We start from the raw sequence: 16,046 nt of genomic DNA, 5'->3' as shown, positions 1-16,046 counted from the left end.
ATTCTTTTTCCAGGTAATACAACTGAAAAAAACTATTACAATTAGGATAGTCGAAAAATTAAATCGACGGTTTAACCTAACCTAGCACGATAACTTACTTATAGAAACAGGCTAATGTTGGGCATGACGTTCTTTACCCGATTTCTTACCATCGTACATTATCTGCATATTAAGTACAAGTCATTATATTTTACTTGTAGAGGATTAATTTTGTCTAAAATTCAAGTATCTCGTTACTCGAACCATCTTGAACGCCCGCTTGTTGAAGCCTTTCGATACGGCCGCTTGCTGGCGGCGGTGCCTCGATCGCGATTATAATGGCCGACATGGCCATTCGAATCTACGCGAGTTTAGCGCCCAGTGGTCGAATAGATGGCAACGGGAGTGGAGTGGGAATGTGTCAATCGTGCGTGCTGTGATGGACGAAGTCACGACGAGCGGTAAGGTTTCTTTTCACTACGAGAAAACGGCACCGTGACATCGCGACGATTGCACGCGGCATTGCGAATAACGGCCCGCCGTTCGCGCGACGCGCCGTCGACGAAACGACGACGATTGAATGCGACGCGCATCGCGTGGGCGTCCTACCTTCCGTGTGTGCGTGTGTCTCACGCATTCTCTCTCTCTTTTCCTCTTCCGCAATCTTTCTTCCCGTTGCCCACGCTCCCGAATTAATAAGTTTACTTGCGCGTTCCGTCGCGTTATCCTTTCGCGACTGGCCCGCGACAAGTTCCCATCCGCGACGACTCGCGTCACGAAAACCTCGCGACGTACCCCGGGAGTTCTCGTCTCCGCCGTCAGCTGCTCGCCCGCCCGCCCGATAGCCCGATGTCAACCGTGATTCATGTTTCCCTCCCGAGGCACGTCCCTTTCGGAGCTCGTCTGTTTTTTCGCTTAGGATGACCGCACGCGTGCATTCATCGGTCGATATAAACCTGCGAAGGACATTTTTGCGCATGAGTGTGCATAATGTTTGGTACGATTACGAAAACGTAGGATCAACAAATGTTATTGTGCCGAAATTTAAAACAATCTTTTTTTTTTTTTAAGTCACTCCATTTAAAAAGAAAAGATTAAAAGTCGAGATTAATTTATTTATTATGGTTTACTGTATGTATACTCGTTTATTACATAATTTTATTATTTTTCAGACCCAGGAGGTGGGGAAAATAGAGGAACGTTAATATGCGCCGGCTGTCTTAACGCCATCGACGATGAATTTATACAGGCATTGAATCAAGAATGGCATATTGATTGCTTTCGGTAAAAATGCTAACATATGTTTTATGAAAATATTTCGAAGTAAAAGATTAATAATATTTTTATACAATATATTGCACTGATAACAACATCTTTCAGATGTTCAGCATGCGACGTTGGCCTATCCTCCTGGTACTTTGAGAAAGATGGCTTGCTATTTTGTAAAGATGATTACTGGGCCGCTTACGGCGAAGCGTGTCAGGACTGCGGCCAAATCATCACAGGCCCTGTCATGCTGGCGGGCGATCACAAGTTTCATCCGGAGTGTTTCGCCTGCACTTCGTGCGGAGCTTTCATCGGAGACGGCGAGAGTTACGCGCTTGTCGAACGGTCCAAATTGTACTGCGGGGTTTGTTACAAGCGGCAGATGCAGCCGCTCAACAGGGCGGCAAATTATCCTTTCGCCAGAAAACCACACAGCATCAGGTTGGTCGAAATACCTCCCAGCACGACAGATCCAGATAAACAGAGAGGAATTAAGCTCACGCTAGATACAGCTCCCAGTCCCCGCAGTTGTGGTGCTTTGTTGCGCATATCAGAGTACGTATATTTTACTTATTTTAATCATGAGTTAATGTATTTTATATTTTGTATGTTATTTTTAAGTTAAAATGCGCTATACATGGAAGCGAAATTTCTTAAGACTTGTTTCAAATTTTTATGTACAAGCAGTAATTATTTTTTACGATAAAAGTGAATATTTCGATTGTTCTGCTCCTTATAATTATGTCTAAAACAGTTGCTTTTTTTAAATATTTAACTGCGCATGATAATTCTAATTATTTAAGAGAGTCGGTATAAATGTATATTAGCCTAATAACATTTAACTAAAATGCAGGTTAATGAGAAATATTCGTGGAAAGATCAGTAAGCTGCTAGCCTCTGTGATGGAGGTTCTATTTAGGCTATGCTGCCACTTCTCTAATCATAGGTATTGCATAACAAATCAATAATATGCACTAGAAATTGCTAACTCTACAAACTTTGCTCCCATTTTAGTAGTTATGTTAATTGCACGTAAAACAATTTAAAAATACTCTCGTGCAATTTTCCGTAATATATAAATGTAATTTTTAATATACTTTTTGATTAGAATATAATTATTTAATAACTAATAATTATTTGAACAAATTCATATTTGATTAAATTGTAATTATAATTTTTTATCATGTGCATGCTCAATGTAGCTCAACACGAAATGTAGTTCATGCTAGAATAAATTTAGATAATTATTGAAGTAATGCAAATATTAAACTGCTTTTATGCACATCGTGTATAAATATATAACGGATTTGGTGCGAGATTATTTTATGATTTAACTACAAATAAATATTTAATAGTTAGTAATATTATTTCTGAATACCGCGTCTCATTACCTTGTATGTAGGTATGTCGATAATTTTTTATATTTTATTTTATATGTATAATAAATTAGTATGAAAGAGAGAGAGAGAGAGAGGTTTCAAATTATATATTATATAAAAAAATTGTTATTAAGAATTTTCAGTTACATTTGCTTATTATATTTATTATCGATGTTTGAAGTTATCTCGTTATTCTGGTAGTTATTATTTCTGTTTTTATGTGATTGTATTACAGTGAAAGAAAGTAAAATGCATGCAAATGTTTGCATGTCTTCTCTTTGCAGCTCAATGATATTAAAAATATTTGTGAAATTAATGTTGCAGGTTGAATATGTCGAGTGATCTGATATCGTTACATATTGGCGATCGAATTTTGGAAGTAAATGGCACTCCCGTTAAAGACCAGCCGGTGGAAAGTATCGAAAATCTCATACAATATTCGGACACAGTTTTACAAGTAAGCTGAAAGATTTAAAATACATATTGTTTTATATGTTGCATAAAGGGATTAAACTCACGATAAATGCGTTTGTCGTTTCAGTTGACTATCGAGCACGATCCAGATGCGGTGTCACGACGGCCCACGTTTTCCTCGCCGTCCTCGGCGATGTTGACATGTGTTGGCAGCCCTAGGACAAGTCCCGAGAGCAAAGAACGATTATTTAAACGCCGGGACGAGGGTTACATTAGCGGTGCGCGGAGCCGACAATTACGAAGAACGAGAGATCCTATGCATAAAGAACGGAGCAGTTCTATGTCGCGATTGCTCGATGGGTAGGATTAATATAGAATATATTTAATAATCGCTTAATAAATTGCAACGTGATTTACTGAATCGAACATTATTACAGATCATCTCCAACGAATCCTACTTACGATTTAAGCCGTACCAGATCCTTCCGTGTAGAGCCAAAGAATCAGAGAATATTTCGAGCGAGCGATTTGGTGAAGGGTGAACTTCTAGGGAAGGGATTCTTTGGACAAGTATTTAAAGTTACGCATCGCGATACGAACGAGGTGATGGTTCTCAAAGAATTGTACAGAGTGGACGAGGACGCACAAAAGAACTTTCTAAAAGAGGTAAATTTTTTTAATATTAAAATTGTTCAAGCTATATAATATATACATATGTGATAAAAGAATGTGAAAAACGTGAATACATTTTATATGAATAATTTAATGCTTGTTTGCTCAGATTTTGCTTTTTCTGAGCATTTTAATATTAAATAATTTTTAGATTTTATTGATCTTACGTATTCTTCTCTTTAATAACAATTTAATAGGTTGCGGTATTGCGGTCATTACATCATAACAACGTTCTTCGTTTTATTGGTGTTCTTTATAAGGACAAAAAACTGCATTTGGTTACCGAATATATAGCAGGGGGTACTTTAAAGGCCCTGCTTCACGATACGAACGAACCATTGCCGTGGGAACAGCGTACGTCTTTTGCGAAAGACATCGCTGCCGGCATGGCCTATTTGCATTCTATGAACATTATTCATCGTGATTTAAATTCGCACAATTGTCTCGTTCGCGAAGATAAGACTGTTGTCGTCGCTGATTTTGGTCTTGCGAGGATTATTCAGAACGGCAGTTCGCCAGATAATCGCAAGTATAATCGACATTCTGATGGAGAGGTGAAGACTTCAAAAAAAGAACGAAAGAAACGATATACAGTGGTAGGGAATCCTTATTGGATGGCTCCCGAAATGATGAAAGGCAACAAATACGACGAAAAAGTAGACATATTCAGCTTTGGCATTGTTGTCTGTGAGATTATAGGCCGAGTTCAGGCAGATCCTGATTATTTACCGAGATCTTCAGATTTCGGTTTAAATCAAAATGTTTTTAAGGAAAAATTCTGTTCTAATTGCCCGGAGACTTTTTACATGATCGCGTTTCTTTGTTGCGATTTAAATCCTGACAAGAGACCACCGTTCGAAGTTATGGAAGTCTGGCTAGAGGGTCTGGCAATGCACTTGTCAGTAGGTGCTGAATTACCAGCAGATCTGGACTTCGACATCAGGAATTACAAAGGACCAAGTCCAAGCAGTAGTGAATCCACGACTCCAGAAACTTTGGCACCGCAATTAAAGCCTATTAAAGAAGGCCAGGTGCATCAAGACAAAAAGCGATTAGGTGGTTGCAATGATAGTACTCTAGAACGTGAAATAGAACCTCCGTCAGATAACACACTTCACGTGCCTGAAATTGTGAGTCCACGCAACAGATATATGCGACAGAATAGCAAGAGTAACGACAGTTCGGCTAACGTGGGACGTTATTCGAGGCAAAATTCGAAGTCAAAAGATTTTGTGTCCGACAAGGAAAAACCTGATATCGTAATATCACCTGACTCCAGCGGTTTTAGCGGACGATATTTGAGGAATAACAATATCAAATCGAAAGATACCTCTCCCGACATTTTAAATACCTACGTTTACTCGAAGCAAGAAACGTATCCGAAGCAGATCGATGCGATTGAACATATTTTAACTCGAGCACCTACAGAGAAAATTAAGTATGTGGGAAGTGCGAGCCCGTGTGTAGTGTCCGACTCTCCAGAATATATAATTGATAGCAAAGGCTCGTACAAAGTCAAAAGCTTGAAACATAAATCAGCAGAGAAGTGTAATGAAACAAGTGGACACAAAACAAAGTCGGAGAATAAATTTAAAATACCGGATGCTGCAAGCTCTGTCGGTTCTTATTTAAAGCAAATCGGTAAATCTATCGGCGCTGTGGAGAAGGAAAATAAAGCAATTAATAATACAGCAAATTGCGGTGATATCGATTCAAAAAAAGTAGTTGGTGAAAACACGAAATCTTCTAATGGATTGTATTTGCGAAGGACAAAAATATCACCGACCAAAGAAACATCGAAGAGCGCATTTTCTAATAAAGAAACTGGCAAAGATAAAGTTGATGGAATTTTGCCTCCACAAAAATTCATAGAGACGAAAACCTCATCGAGTCAAGAAAATGTTGTGGGAAACGAAAAGAATATTAAAGATAAATTGTCTAGACAAGAGAGTAACGTGTCCGATATCGGCAGTATTTTATCGAGACAGGGAAGCCTCACAGTATTAGATTGCACATCTAAATACAAAGATTATTCGCCATTTAATACCTTTACAAAAGATGATTTTCGCGACGGTCATTCTTTTGGAAAGCAAAGTTCAAGTCTGTATCATACAGATAGTCTTTATTCCAATTCCAGTATTTCAAAACAGGATGATCTTTTCAGTATAAACAATAGACAGAATAAAAATGATGGCGTAGGAACGAAATCGATGAAAGAGGATTTAAAAGATCCGGTGATGACTTCGTCTATATATGGCAGCGATTTAAAGGCGACGCCGAACTGTCTGGCGGAGTATAATGAATGTTATAAGGGCGTCGATATTTGTAGACAAGACAGTTTCGGTTCCGATAGCGCACTCGGTACTATGAAGAGCGATTTCTTCGCGGATGTCGATTTCGCGCAGATAAGGGATGGTCGGCACACGCCGGACTTGTGCCATACACCCGAAAGATGCTGTACGCCTAATCGTCCGACATCACCTATAGAAAGCACTGCTTTATAAATCAAAATGCGCGTACAATATAAGAGAATAACGGTTTAATCGAGATAATGTGCGTAATCCCCGACGATGAGTGGAATCTCATTTGCTACTAATTTGATCTCTTTATTCATAATACATAAATTATATTCAGTAAGGCTCGAATATATGTAACGTGCTTAGTTTGCAGTATTAACTTTTTAGCCAGAGTCTATTTCGTCCATTATTTTTAGTGCACTGAGCAAGGAAAAATGAAGTATTGATTTTAACGAATGCAATTTTGAGCACAATATTTATTTTGAAAAACTTTGTAAAAAAGAAAAGTAATATCATGTTATTGTTGAAATTTTCTAAACTGATTTTATATGTGCAAGAGAAACATAAAACTTCGGGCTAAAGACGTTTCAATAAAATATAAATCAAAATGTTATCTTGCTGAAGAAAGTAACGATGACACAATACTCAGTATTAACGAATTTTATTTGCTGATTTGTACGAGATTTTAAGTCGTAATGACGTCAGCTATAATTAGCCATAAGGATTCTATTACATTCCTAGAAAATCTTGCCACGCGGTTTTCAAAAGTGGGAGCTTAGGCAATAAAAAATGTGGCTCCCTAACAAAGGCCATTCCATCCAAAATACTTATAGAACCGAGATTTTGATAAGTACGATATTACTAGTGTGCTCGAAAAAAAAAGAGAAAAAAAAAAAGAAAAAAAAACGCAGCACTGTGAATACGTCGATTTTTGCAAGTTACGAGTCACACACGACTACAGAATCAAAAGCCCGTCAAAAAATACGAATTAGAAGTTAAATATCTTGTCTTTGTAAATTGGTGCAACATAAGTTTCCCATGAGACTGCACGATTATGTACGTTTCTCTTGAATTGTGAATACACCATGTAGACTTCGTTCTTGTAGAATAGAGAATGTAAAAATTGTTATATTTGTTTCAGGGCATACGGATGTATGTACATCACAGTGTAAAATATTGTATACGTTTGTAATACTGCTGTATATGTACAGATCATTGGTATATTACATATGTGTGTATACATACGTGCGTATAAATATATGTGAACATATACATGCGACGTTTATATCTTCGTTACATTAGTGTGACCATTTTCGGTGTAATTTAATAAGACGAGATTACGTGTATATTACATAAAAAAAAAAATTATATTTATTCGCTTTTCTATATATTTCTATCGATATTATTGCGCTTACGTTTGAACGAGGATATAAACGATAGCAGAATAGTGAATATCGTGTGTATAAAAGAACAAATAATTTGTATATAAGTTTGTATATATTCAAATATTTGTAATTTGCAGAACACACCGATCGAGATATTTGCGTAACAATAAGTTTTATACTTGCGACGTAAATACGCCACTAGTTTACCTCTCAATATTCTCTCTATTCCGAAATACATATATGCCGTACTTCTTCTTTTTTTTTTTTTTTTTTTTTTTAAATCGCATGTCGACCATAATTCATGACGTTTAGACGAAATTACACGCTCGACGTGAATGCTTCGAGCAACAATTTTAATACTTATAATTTCGTCACGTTTGTTTTCATCTCGTCGCCGACCAAGATTATTTCACGTCAGATCGCATGCAAGTAATAAGACTGTTTTTCTTCACCGGAAAATAAGTTTCTCTCGGACGCAGTTAAACATTTGATTAATATATTGTTTTTAAAATAAACGTTTATTACTTATGTAATAATAGGCATTCTTAAATTGTTAGCATAACACGCGTTTCCGTAACAGGTTTTGTTATTAGTCCCGGGGTCGCTTTTCTTTTTCTTTTTTTTTTTTCTTTGAAACTACAATTGAATGCATGAAAGGAGCCCAGTCGAACAACCCCGACTTTTTCTTCTCGTGTATGTGATATATAGAGGGAATATTATCGCTAAATGTTATTCGACGATATCGCAAGCTGTTATCAGCGTAGTGCGAATTCCGAAGTATCACTAAACGCGAGTCCAGTCTTAAAGACGGACGTTATGTGCAATAATTATGCAGCTTGCTATAAATATGTACACGGTAGAGCTAGCCTAAGAGATTATTCACGGCTTGTCATTAGTTGGTGAGAGTAAACTAATTAGCGACCTAGGATAGACTGCTCCGTGAAATTGCGAGATTACGAGATAAGGAGTCGAGGATAAGGAAAGGATTTGCGTTCGCCAACGAGACGCGGTCATCCGATGACGGTTCTGCGATGACGATGGGTCATGTTCGATGTTCTAATTAAACGCGAGATGAAAAAAATAAAAAAAAGAAAGAAAGAATAAAAAAAAAGAAGAAGAAAGAAAGATAATCGCGAACTCGTTTGGATCACTGTGTCGGTTGCGAACTGCGAGACGAAGGAAGCAATCTACGTAAATCTGAAAATATACGCGATCATATTTGATCGCTTGGACTTTTTCGGCGATGCGGGAATGCGACGAGGAAACGGACGTTTATTGCAACGTAACGGGGGATGACAGTATTAACATTACTCGCTACATGTTGTTGCTTGGTAGTGACGTGTACGTTTTGCTATCGTAACTCCTTAATACTTAGCGGGCACAAAAAATCGCGTTAAGACCTACAAAGAGATATCTGGAACGAGTAAACGTTATTTTTATAGCCCCTGTAAATTTTTGATAGCCACGACCATCGACAGATTGATATGCAGGATGCCCGGCTCATTAGCGGCTCGTTAATTCGTGATAATTAATTAAAACCGTAATGACGGGGGCATCCTGCATAATACCCGATCATCACATATTTTTATTCTCTCTCACTTTACCTCTACCTTTACCTGTAAAATCTATTCGTTTAACGATCAGATACTTAGTCTCGAACAGATATTTTTTATAGACACCTAGAGAGAAACTCCAATATCTAATTGACGAGATAATTTTGTAAAGGAAAAGATATTCTTGTAATTATTGTTGGCCTAATTTTGCATAGAGCCCCCCCCGAGGTAATTTTTCACCACGCAACTTTCGACTTAGCAATCAAATTACGAGTTATTTTTTTATACGAATGTGTGGACCCGATTTAAATGTTGCGCGGCCAGGCACAACGAAAGTCTCGTCGTGCGTGACACTTTAGGTCTCTCTATTTAACGCAAATACTCGTCTAATTAATATTTATCGCTGTGAGCGAGCAAACGTCGGAAATTTTAGCACGATGTGAGGATATTGTCCAGATTCGTGGCTGTTGGTAGAGTAAAAAAAAAAAAAAAGGGAAAAAGAAAAAGAAGATAATAAAAAAAAGGAAATAGAAAAACAGCCTCGAGAGGACGATTATCGCATCCGCACTGATGCGCACTTAAATTCGCAACCACCTCGAAATCATCGAATTTCTAACAGGAACAATAATTATGTACGTTATCGTCTATGTATGTTATTTATATCTCCAGAGAATGACATATTGTTTCGTGCAAGCTCGCGAGCGAGATCGAGATTGCGATTCCGAGACGTTTGTTTGCCGTTGTGACGAAACGATCTCGATCACTTGAAGGATAATTGTTTCTACGTCAGAGAAAAAAAAAAACGGTTTCTTTTTTTCTTTTTTAATGCCACTTTTAGTGCATACCCATTCCTGTAAGTCTACGAATATTTAAGTTTTCAGAGTTCGACGTAATGAGACATGCGTTTCATTTAACACATTCCGATAACTTAGCGAAACAAAAAAGAAAAAAAAAAAAAAATAATATAAAATAAAATACTGTTGACAGTATACATGATTCTCCTTACAATGGTCCTTTCTTGAGTCTTTTATTTAGCACGATCGTAAATTTGTGAAATTATTTTTAAGTATATGCTTTTTTTAAAAAAAATGTAATTGCACGAGAAGCGCTATTTTATTTTATTACATGTATGTTATTTAAAAGAGAAATATTTATTTTAACAGGAATTGAAATCAAGAAATCAGGCTTGTTAGTTTTCAAATGTTCTTTTTTTTATTATTTAAAGTTTACATGATGTTATAAAATATTTAAAATAATGTAAAAGTGTATGTATTTGTTCTAGTTTATTTGTTTGTGGTTACGCGCGTTACCAATCGATTAATACGAACTTCGACTGTGATGTAATCCACTTCCGGATGGTGGCAGCACGTACCGCGCTTGCACGCACCGCGCTCGCAACGACCGCACATCGTCTCGCTGCACTTCGTGAGGAGTAATCTTCGGACATTTTACGAGTCTACATCGACGATAAATTGCGTAAGTGCTATATTGGCGATCGGCCTGAGGCAGCCGGGCGAAACGACGAGAAAAATCTACCCCTCCACGGCCACTGGCTCAAGACAAGAAAACGTTCTCGCTATCGGAGGAAAGGCAAGTTCTTTGTCCGAAAGAATCCCTTTGTAAGGGGCTTTTTCTTTGGTGGGCAGAATTGTTTTAACCGGTGGAAACCGGGTACAGCAAAAACTCCGCGCGTAGCACATTTTTTTTGCCTCGTTTTTTTTTCTTTTTTTTTTTGTTCGAGAGCTGATATTCGCGAGCATGTGACTCGCGGGTATGCCCTGAACGCGATCGCGGGCATGCACAAACTCGAAACCTCCGAGCTCAAAGCGTCAATGTTGAGGAGATCGAGGAAACAACCAGCACGGCATACATTCGAAATTCAATTTAGATTTTTCGAAATTGAAAATGGTCGATCGCCCTCGAATCGTTGGCGGATCACCCGCGAGAAAGAGGTCGTAGGCTTTTCGGAAAAATATCTCCCGCAACGGCGCAATTATTTTTCCTTTTTCCGGTGCATTGATTGACCACGAAATATAGCCGGTTCTAGCTTGAAAAAAAAAATTCGGTAATTCAACCGTCTTAACTTATCGGTCGATCAGCACGCTCGAGAAATTTGTCGCGCGTCAAGTTACCAGACCTGTATCGATTGATCGACATTGATCTCATTACTCTGCAGATGGCGGTGGCGCTCATTACCGTTGGCGGTTCGAACGCGCCGGTTGCACTCGTCGCGAACGGGAAAGTTCGCGTGTGAAAATTTGGAAAAAATCGTGTGACAAGTGGCTCGAGAACAGGACGGAGGCGGTTTCTATCTACGAGGCGAGGACGCGAGCATGAGGAAACGTCGGGGGACGGCGGAAAGTGCGGGACGACGCGCGAATGATCGCGCCGGCGGCGAAAGCAGCAGGAACGAGAGAGAGAGAGAGAGAGAGGATCGCGACGGGAGACATGACGGCGGCGACGGCGGCGGTAAGAAGGTAAGAAAAAAACTCTACATCGGATTCGAGCGCGGAAATTTATGAGTCGCGACGTGTCGACGGAAACCTTAAATTTTAACGTTCCCCGTGTCGCGCGAGAGAGCGATCCGCAGTCGGGGTCTCTCCGGCCCTCCGAGCTCGGTTTAAGGACCTAGAAAAGGGGGATTACGATCCCGGGGGCGCGCCGCGTCGCGCTGTTGGGAAAAGGGGGGGACAGGGGAAGAGAGAGGTTGGCGGAAAGGAAGGCGGCGGCGGGTTATAACGCGGCGGCGTCCGTCTCGCTCTCGCCCGCGCCGGGGCACCCGCGAATAAAATGATAATAAACCGCGTCCCGCCGACGCGAACGCGTTTCGTCGCGTTCTGGCTTCCCGTATTTCGGGCCATTCTCGAGGCTGCGCCATTGCCACCCACAGTGACGCCAACGTCGACGACGACGACGATCAAGACTGCCGTTCGCGATGATCCTCGTAAAATCAGGCTCGCGTTGCAATTTTGCGCCGGTACGTTTTCGAGTCAATTATCGACACGGCGGCTAGTCGCTTAGCAGGACGGCTTTTATCTGTCGTTTGTAATTAAGAGATAATTATGAAACAGAAAAATGAAGAGAAAATAGTATTGTAAGTAGTAATGAAAGCGGGGAAAGTAAATTTTTTTTTTTTGGTAAACAATTTTGGAGGAAGACACCGGGGTATAGCGAAGATTCTTTTCTGGGATTGATCGTTGAGGAAATGTTCCGGGACGGTCGGTCGCACAGCCGATGCTTATCTAAAACTTTTGTGGTTCGTCGGCGGTGCGTTATAGTGTAATAAAGTTTAAGTAATTTCGCCGCCGGATCGAGCTCGACTGCGCCGTAACGCCGTAAAACGATGGCGTTATAAAAGATCGGGAGGGGGAGGGACCATAGTGCACAAAATGCATTTTACGAAATAAGGAGAAACGCAGTGCGGCGGATTTAAAAAATTCGAGCGGAGCTCCGACCGCGCGGACGGCTTCGGTAATAACTTCTGACGTTAATTGTGCCAAATCGGTTTCGTTCGGCCGCTTAAAAACCGAGCCAGTATTTATTTTCGACTCTATTTGTCTCACGAGCTATTAATTTCGGTGCATAATTCATTACGTTGTCTCTATACAACAAATTAATTTTTTTATTTTACTTTTTAATTATCCGCAGATATAATCCGCCAACGATTGTTTCGTTCGTATAAAGCAGGGAACGTTAAAATATTTACGTATCTCCGCCGAGCGTTTTGCGATTGATTAAAATGACGCGAGCTTGAATTCAAAATGCACCGATGCAAAGGGAGAAAGCGCGAAAAAGGCAGGGAAAAGAAAAAGGAAGCGTGGGCTTTCTTTCTCCCCTTCCCCTCCCCCCATCTTTCCACCCTCTTTTCTCTTCGTAAATCTTCCATGCGTGTAACTCATCTGACGAGGAAGCCGCGCGCGGCGCTCTCGTTGCGAACGGAGTTGTTTATGCTTTCCTGTGCAGCGCTTTCTGAAATATGCAAATCGCGCGAATTCGCATAATGGCGTTATCGCGGTGGGATGCCGGCGACGACGGCGGCGACGGCGAGATAGCTGAATTCACCTCGCGGCTCTCCCGCGACTTCAAACGACGCGCCTCGCCGGCTGCTCGCTCGTACGAAGTCCAGAGAAGAGTCAACATCTCTCTGGTCTCTCATATAGCGCGACGGATTGATGCGATTCGCGGTTTCCGATACGAGCCCGCCTTTGTCTCGCGTTAATATTCAGCATGTTGGAACCGTCGGCGGCACAAACTGCGCTACATCGCTCGTTAAGCGTATAAGATGCGATCAATCGCATTGTTCGTATCGCCGGTGGAAGTTAAAATAAATCGACGACACCGGCACTTTTTTTCTCTTTTTTTTTATTTTTACTTCTCGAGCACGCGGGCTTATTCCGGGCTTAGATTTTCTTTTTTTTTTTTTTCCGAGCGATTAACTGAAATCAACGCGGGGTTCCGACGTCACGCAATTGTTCGCGCCAAGTAATCGTCAATTTGTCTTTTATTTTATTTTTTCCCCGCGCGCGATTCGGGGGAGGGAAAATTGAACAGGCTCGTTTACACGCTTCCTCGTTTCTTTCCCAATAATATCCTCGGCCGGCTTATCGGCGCTCGGGCGGAACGCGTTTTTCGCGGCGCCTTTTACGACGCGATAAAGCGAGGCGCGGGAGTGCGCGCGCGAAACGGACGGCCTAACATATTATAATTGATACGTTACAAGCGCTCCTACACGCCGGATAAGTTTATCTCCGGCGCGCATCGACGAAAACCGGTTAGATAACGAGCCGCTCGCGCGCTCGCATTCGTCGCATTATATAATAAGATTTAATTATTCGGATAATGAGGTCCGCGCTCGCGCGCGCGCGCCCGTAATGCTCGTCTAATGACAAATAGCCGGGGCCGCGCCGCGCCGGTGCGATAACGCGAAACACAGCGAAAACGACAAACAGCATCGATTTCACATCCAGCCGCGCCGCCGAGCACACCTCCGTTACGTAAAGACCACCCGCGATCGATACACGTTTCCCTAACCTGTTGTCGAAGATAAGGAGATCAAAACCTATGCACGCGCGGGTAGTTTCTTGCTCGGGCAGCTAAATTCTTAGGCGAAATCACGAACGGTCGGCGAGATAAACCAACCAGTTTGGGTATCGTATTGTAGTTGTTATCGCGGGCGGTGCTTACGCACGTAGTTTCAGCGAACTCGATCCGCGCACACGAGTGCACGTCCGCCGTTCGGCGGTAATTATTCCGGCCCGCGAATCTCTAGCCCAATATATTTCTCGATCTACAAATTGCCGGGTACGAGGAGACAAATAAGCGCGATCCGCACTCCCCCCCGGGCGCGTTCCCCGATTTTTAATTAACTCGTCACGCGCTTGGCGACCTAAGCGCGCCCGATTCTCGGTGCTCTTCGAGCTTGAATTCCCGAAATAGCGAGGTATCGACGCGATATCGTCGCCGGCGACTACCGCTAACCACGCCGAAGACCGCGCGCAATCGACGCGAGGGATCTCGAAGGTATCTTCGATGCCACGTCGAATTCCAGCGAGATTTTAAAAGAAAAGGATACCCCCGGACAGGGAAGGATGATGTACGTTCCGATCGTTTCGAGAGAAAGGACGGGGAGGAAGGAGGGACGTTAAGGGGGAGGGTGAGGGGAGGGAAAAGAAGCACGTCGTATCCACGTTTTCGATGATATTTACGTGTGTCCGTACCACGGTTGGACGGCTGTCGAACAGCGGGTTTTACAGCGCAGGGGACAACATATATGTAGGATCAGAAACGCGCGCGTATCGCCGGGCCCGGGGGCGACTGCTCGCTTACACGCAAGTAGATGGATGAAGGTGGCCGCTAGGAGAAGGGAGGAGGTGGCGGTTGATGGGTGTAAACTCGAGATAGCATCTCCGACTGTCCTCCGTCGGCTGGATCTACCGACTCCTACATCTCTCCGGCTGGCTAGACCTGTCGTCTTTATCCGGTTTTTAATTATCTCCCCGGGTTTACCCTCCGCACACAGAGACAAAGCGTGTCACGGGCGCGCGGGACCAGGTAAAAGAAAGAAGTGCCCCGCCTCTCCTCGGAAAGGAGACGCGACGGGGGTGACGTTTTGACGCGTCTCTCGTGACGAGACTTCGGAGACGTGATCTCCGCGCCGGTTGATGTATCGCCCTCGACCACGGCCGATAGTCGCCGGGAAATTTTCTCGCTTCGAACGTTGCATTTCTGGTCGCGCGATAGTATCGTCTAACAGCCTTGAAATTTCCATGAGAATTCACCTCCCGCGGACGGCAAAAGCAGTCGTAATTGTTACCGTAAAATGAAACGACGCGGCGCTCGGCGGACGAACTTTTGGCCCTCCTCCCTCCCCTTCGCTCTCTCCCCCTCGCGTATATAAAACGTGCGTTTTCTTAAAAGTGCTTTTAGCGGGATAGAGAGATAACTTTCCTTTAAAAGTGAAGACGCAAGCCGGCACATTTACGAGGCATTCGAAAGGGAAAAAACGCGATTATTACTTTATTACCGGCCCCCGGCGCCACTTCTTTTAGCCCGGGGTATACGAATCGCGTACAATGCGGATTTTGCGGATCGACTTTGTCACTCGTCTCGGGGCTTCGAAAGCAGGCAAGGACGGAAGTGACGGATAGCCCGGGCAGGTCTTTTGAGCGGTTGATCTTCGGGGCCGGGGTGAGGTACACGGAAAAGACACAAAGCGCCGCTATCCGCACCATCAGTGTCCGATACTAGGCTCAGGTGACACGCTTTCCGAAAAGGTACCCTTATTAAGGTGGAAGGGGGAGGGGGGGGGACAAGATGGGCCCCTCGACAGTGCCCCGCCGATGACAGCAAATATTTACTACGTCATGCTACCTAGACGGGGCGTTCTCCCGTGCGTGTTTCGGCCGCTTCACCGGCGCCGGAGGTTTCTCCATCTCGGGACCGTGCGCGGTTTTAATGCGCGACGCTTGTCCCTGCTTCCGCTTGATCATATTAATAATTCGGTTAACCCGTCGGCAATTATGCCCGCGCCTCGGCGAACGTTCGCGTCGCGTTTCCAAGAACCTCGCGAGGGCAGATTTATCATTAATTTATATAATACGT

At 42.5% G+C, this 16,046-nt stretch overlaps 1 protein-coding gene across 2 annotated transcripts; it reads left to right on the top strand.

Annotated features, from left to right (window-relative positions):
* The first annotated feature begins 364 nt into the window (after positions 1-364).
* Limk1 (LIM domain kinase 1) lies at positions 365-8,503 on the top strand. Of its 2 annotated transcripts, XM_070671145.1 has the most exons (8): positions 365-440; positions 1,152-1,263; positions 1,360-1,800; positions 2,099-2,191; positions 2,949-3,081; positions 3,166-3,398; positions 3,476-3,704; positions 3,908-8,503. In XM_070671145.1, exons 1-8 carry the CDS (start codon positions 419-421, stop codon positions 6,212-6,214), a joined length of 3,570 nt encoding a protein of 1,189 aa, XP_070527246.1. In that variant the 5' UTR covers positions 365-418; the 3' UTR covers positions 6,215-8,503. The 2 variants fall into 2 exon arrangements, with proteins under 2 accessions (XP_070527246.1, XP_070527247.1); XM_070671146.1 differs by lacking the exon at positions 2,099-2,191.
* Positions 8,504-16,046: the final 7,543 nt, after the last annotated feature.

Source organism: Cardiocondyla obscurior, linkage group LG22, assembly GCF_019399895.1.
Source record: "Cardiocondyla obscurior isolate alpha-2009 linkage group LG22, Cobs3.1, whole genome shotgun sequence".
Classification (NCBI taxonomy): Eukaryota; Metazoa; Arthropoda; class Insecta; order Hymenoptera; family Formicidae; genus Cardiocondyla; species Cardiocondyla obscurior.
This window is presented reverse-complemented; position numbering and strand designations above follow the sequence as displayed.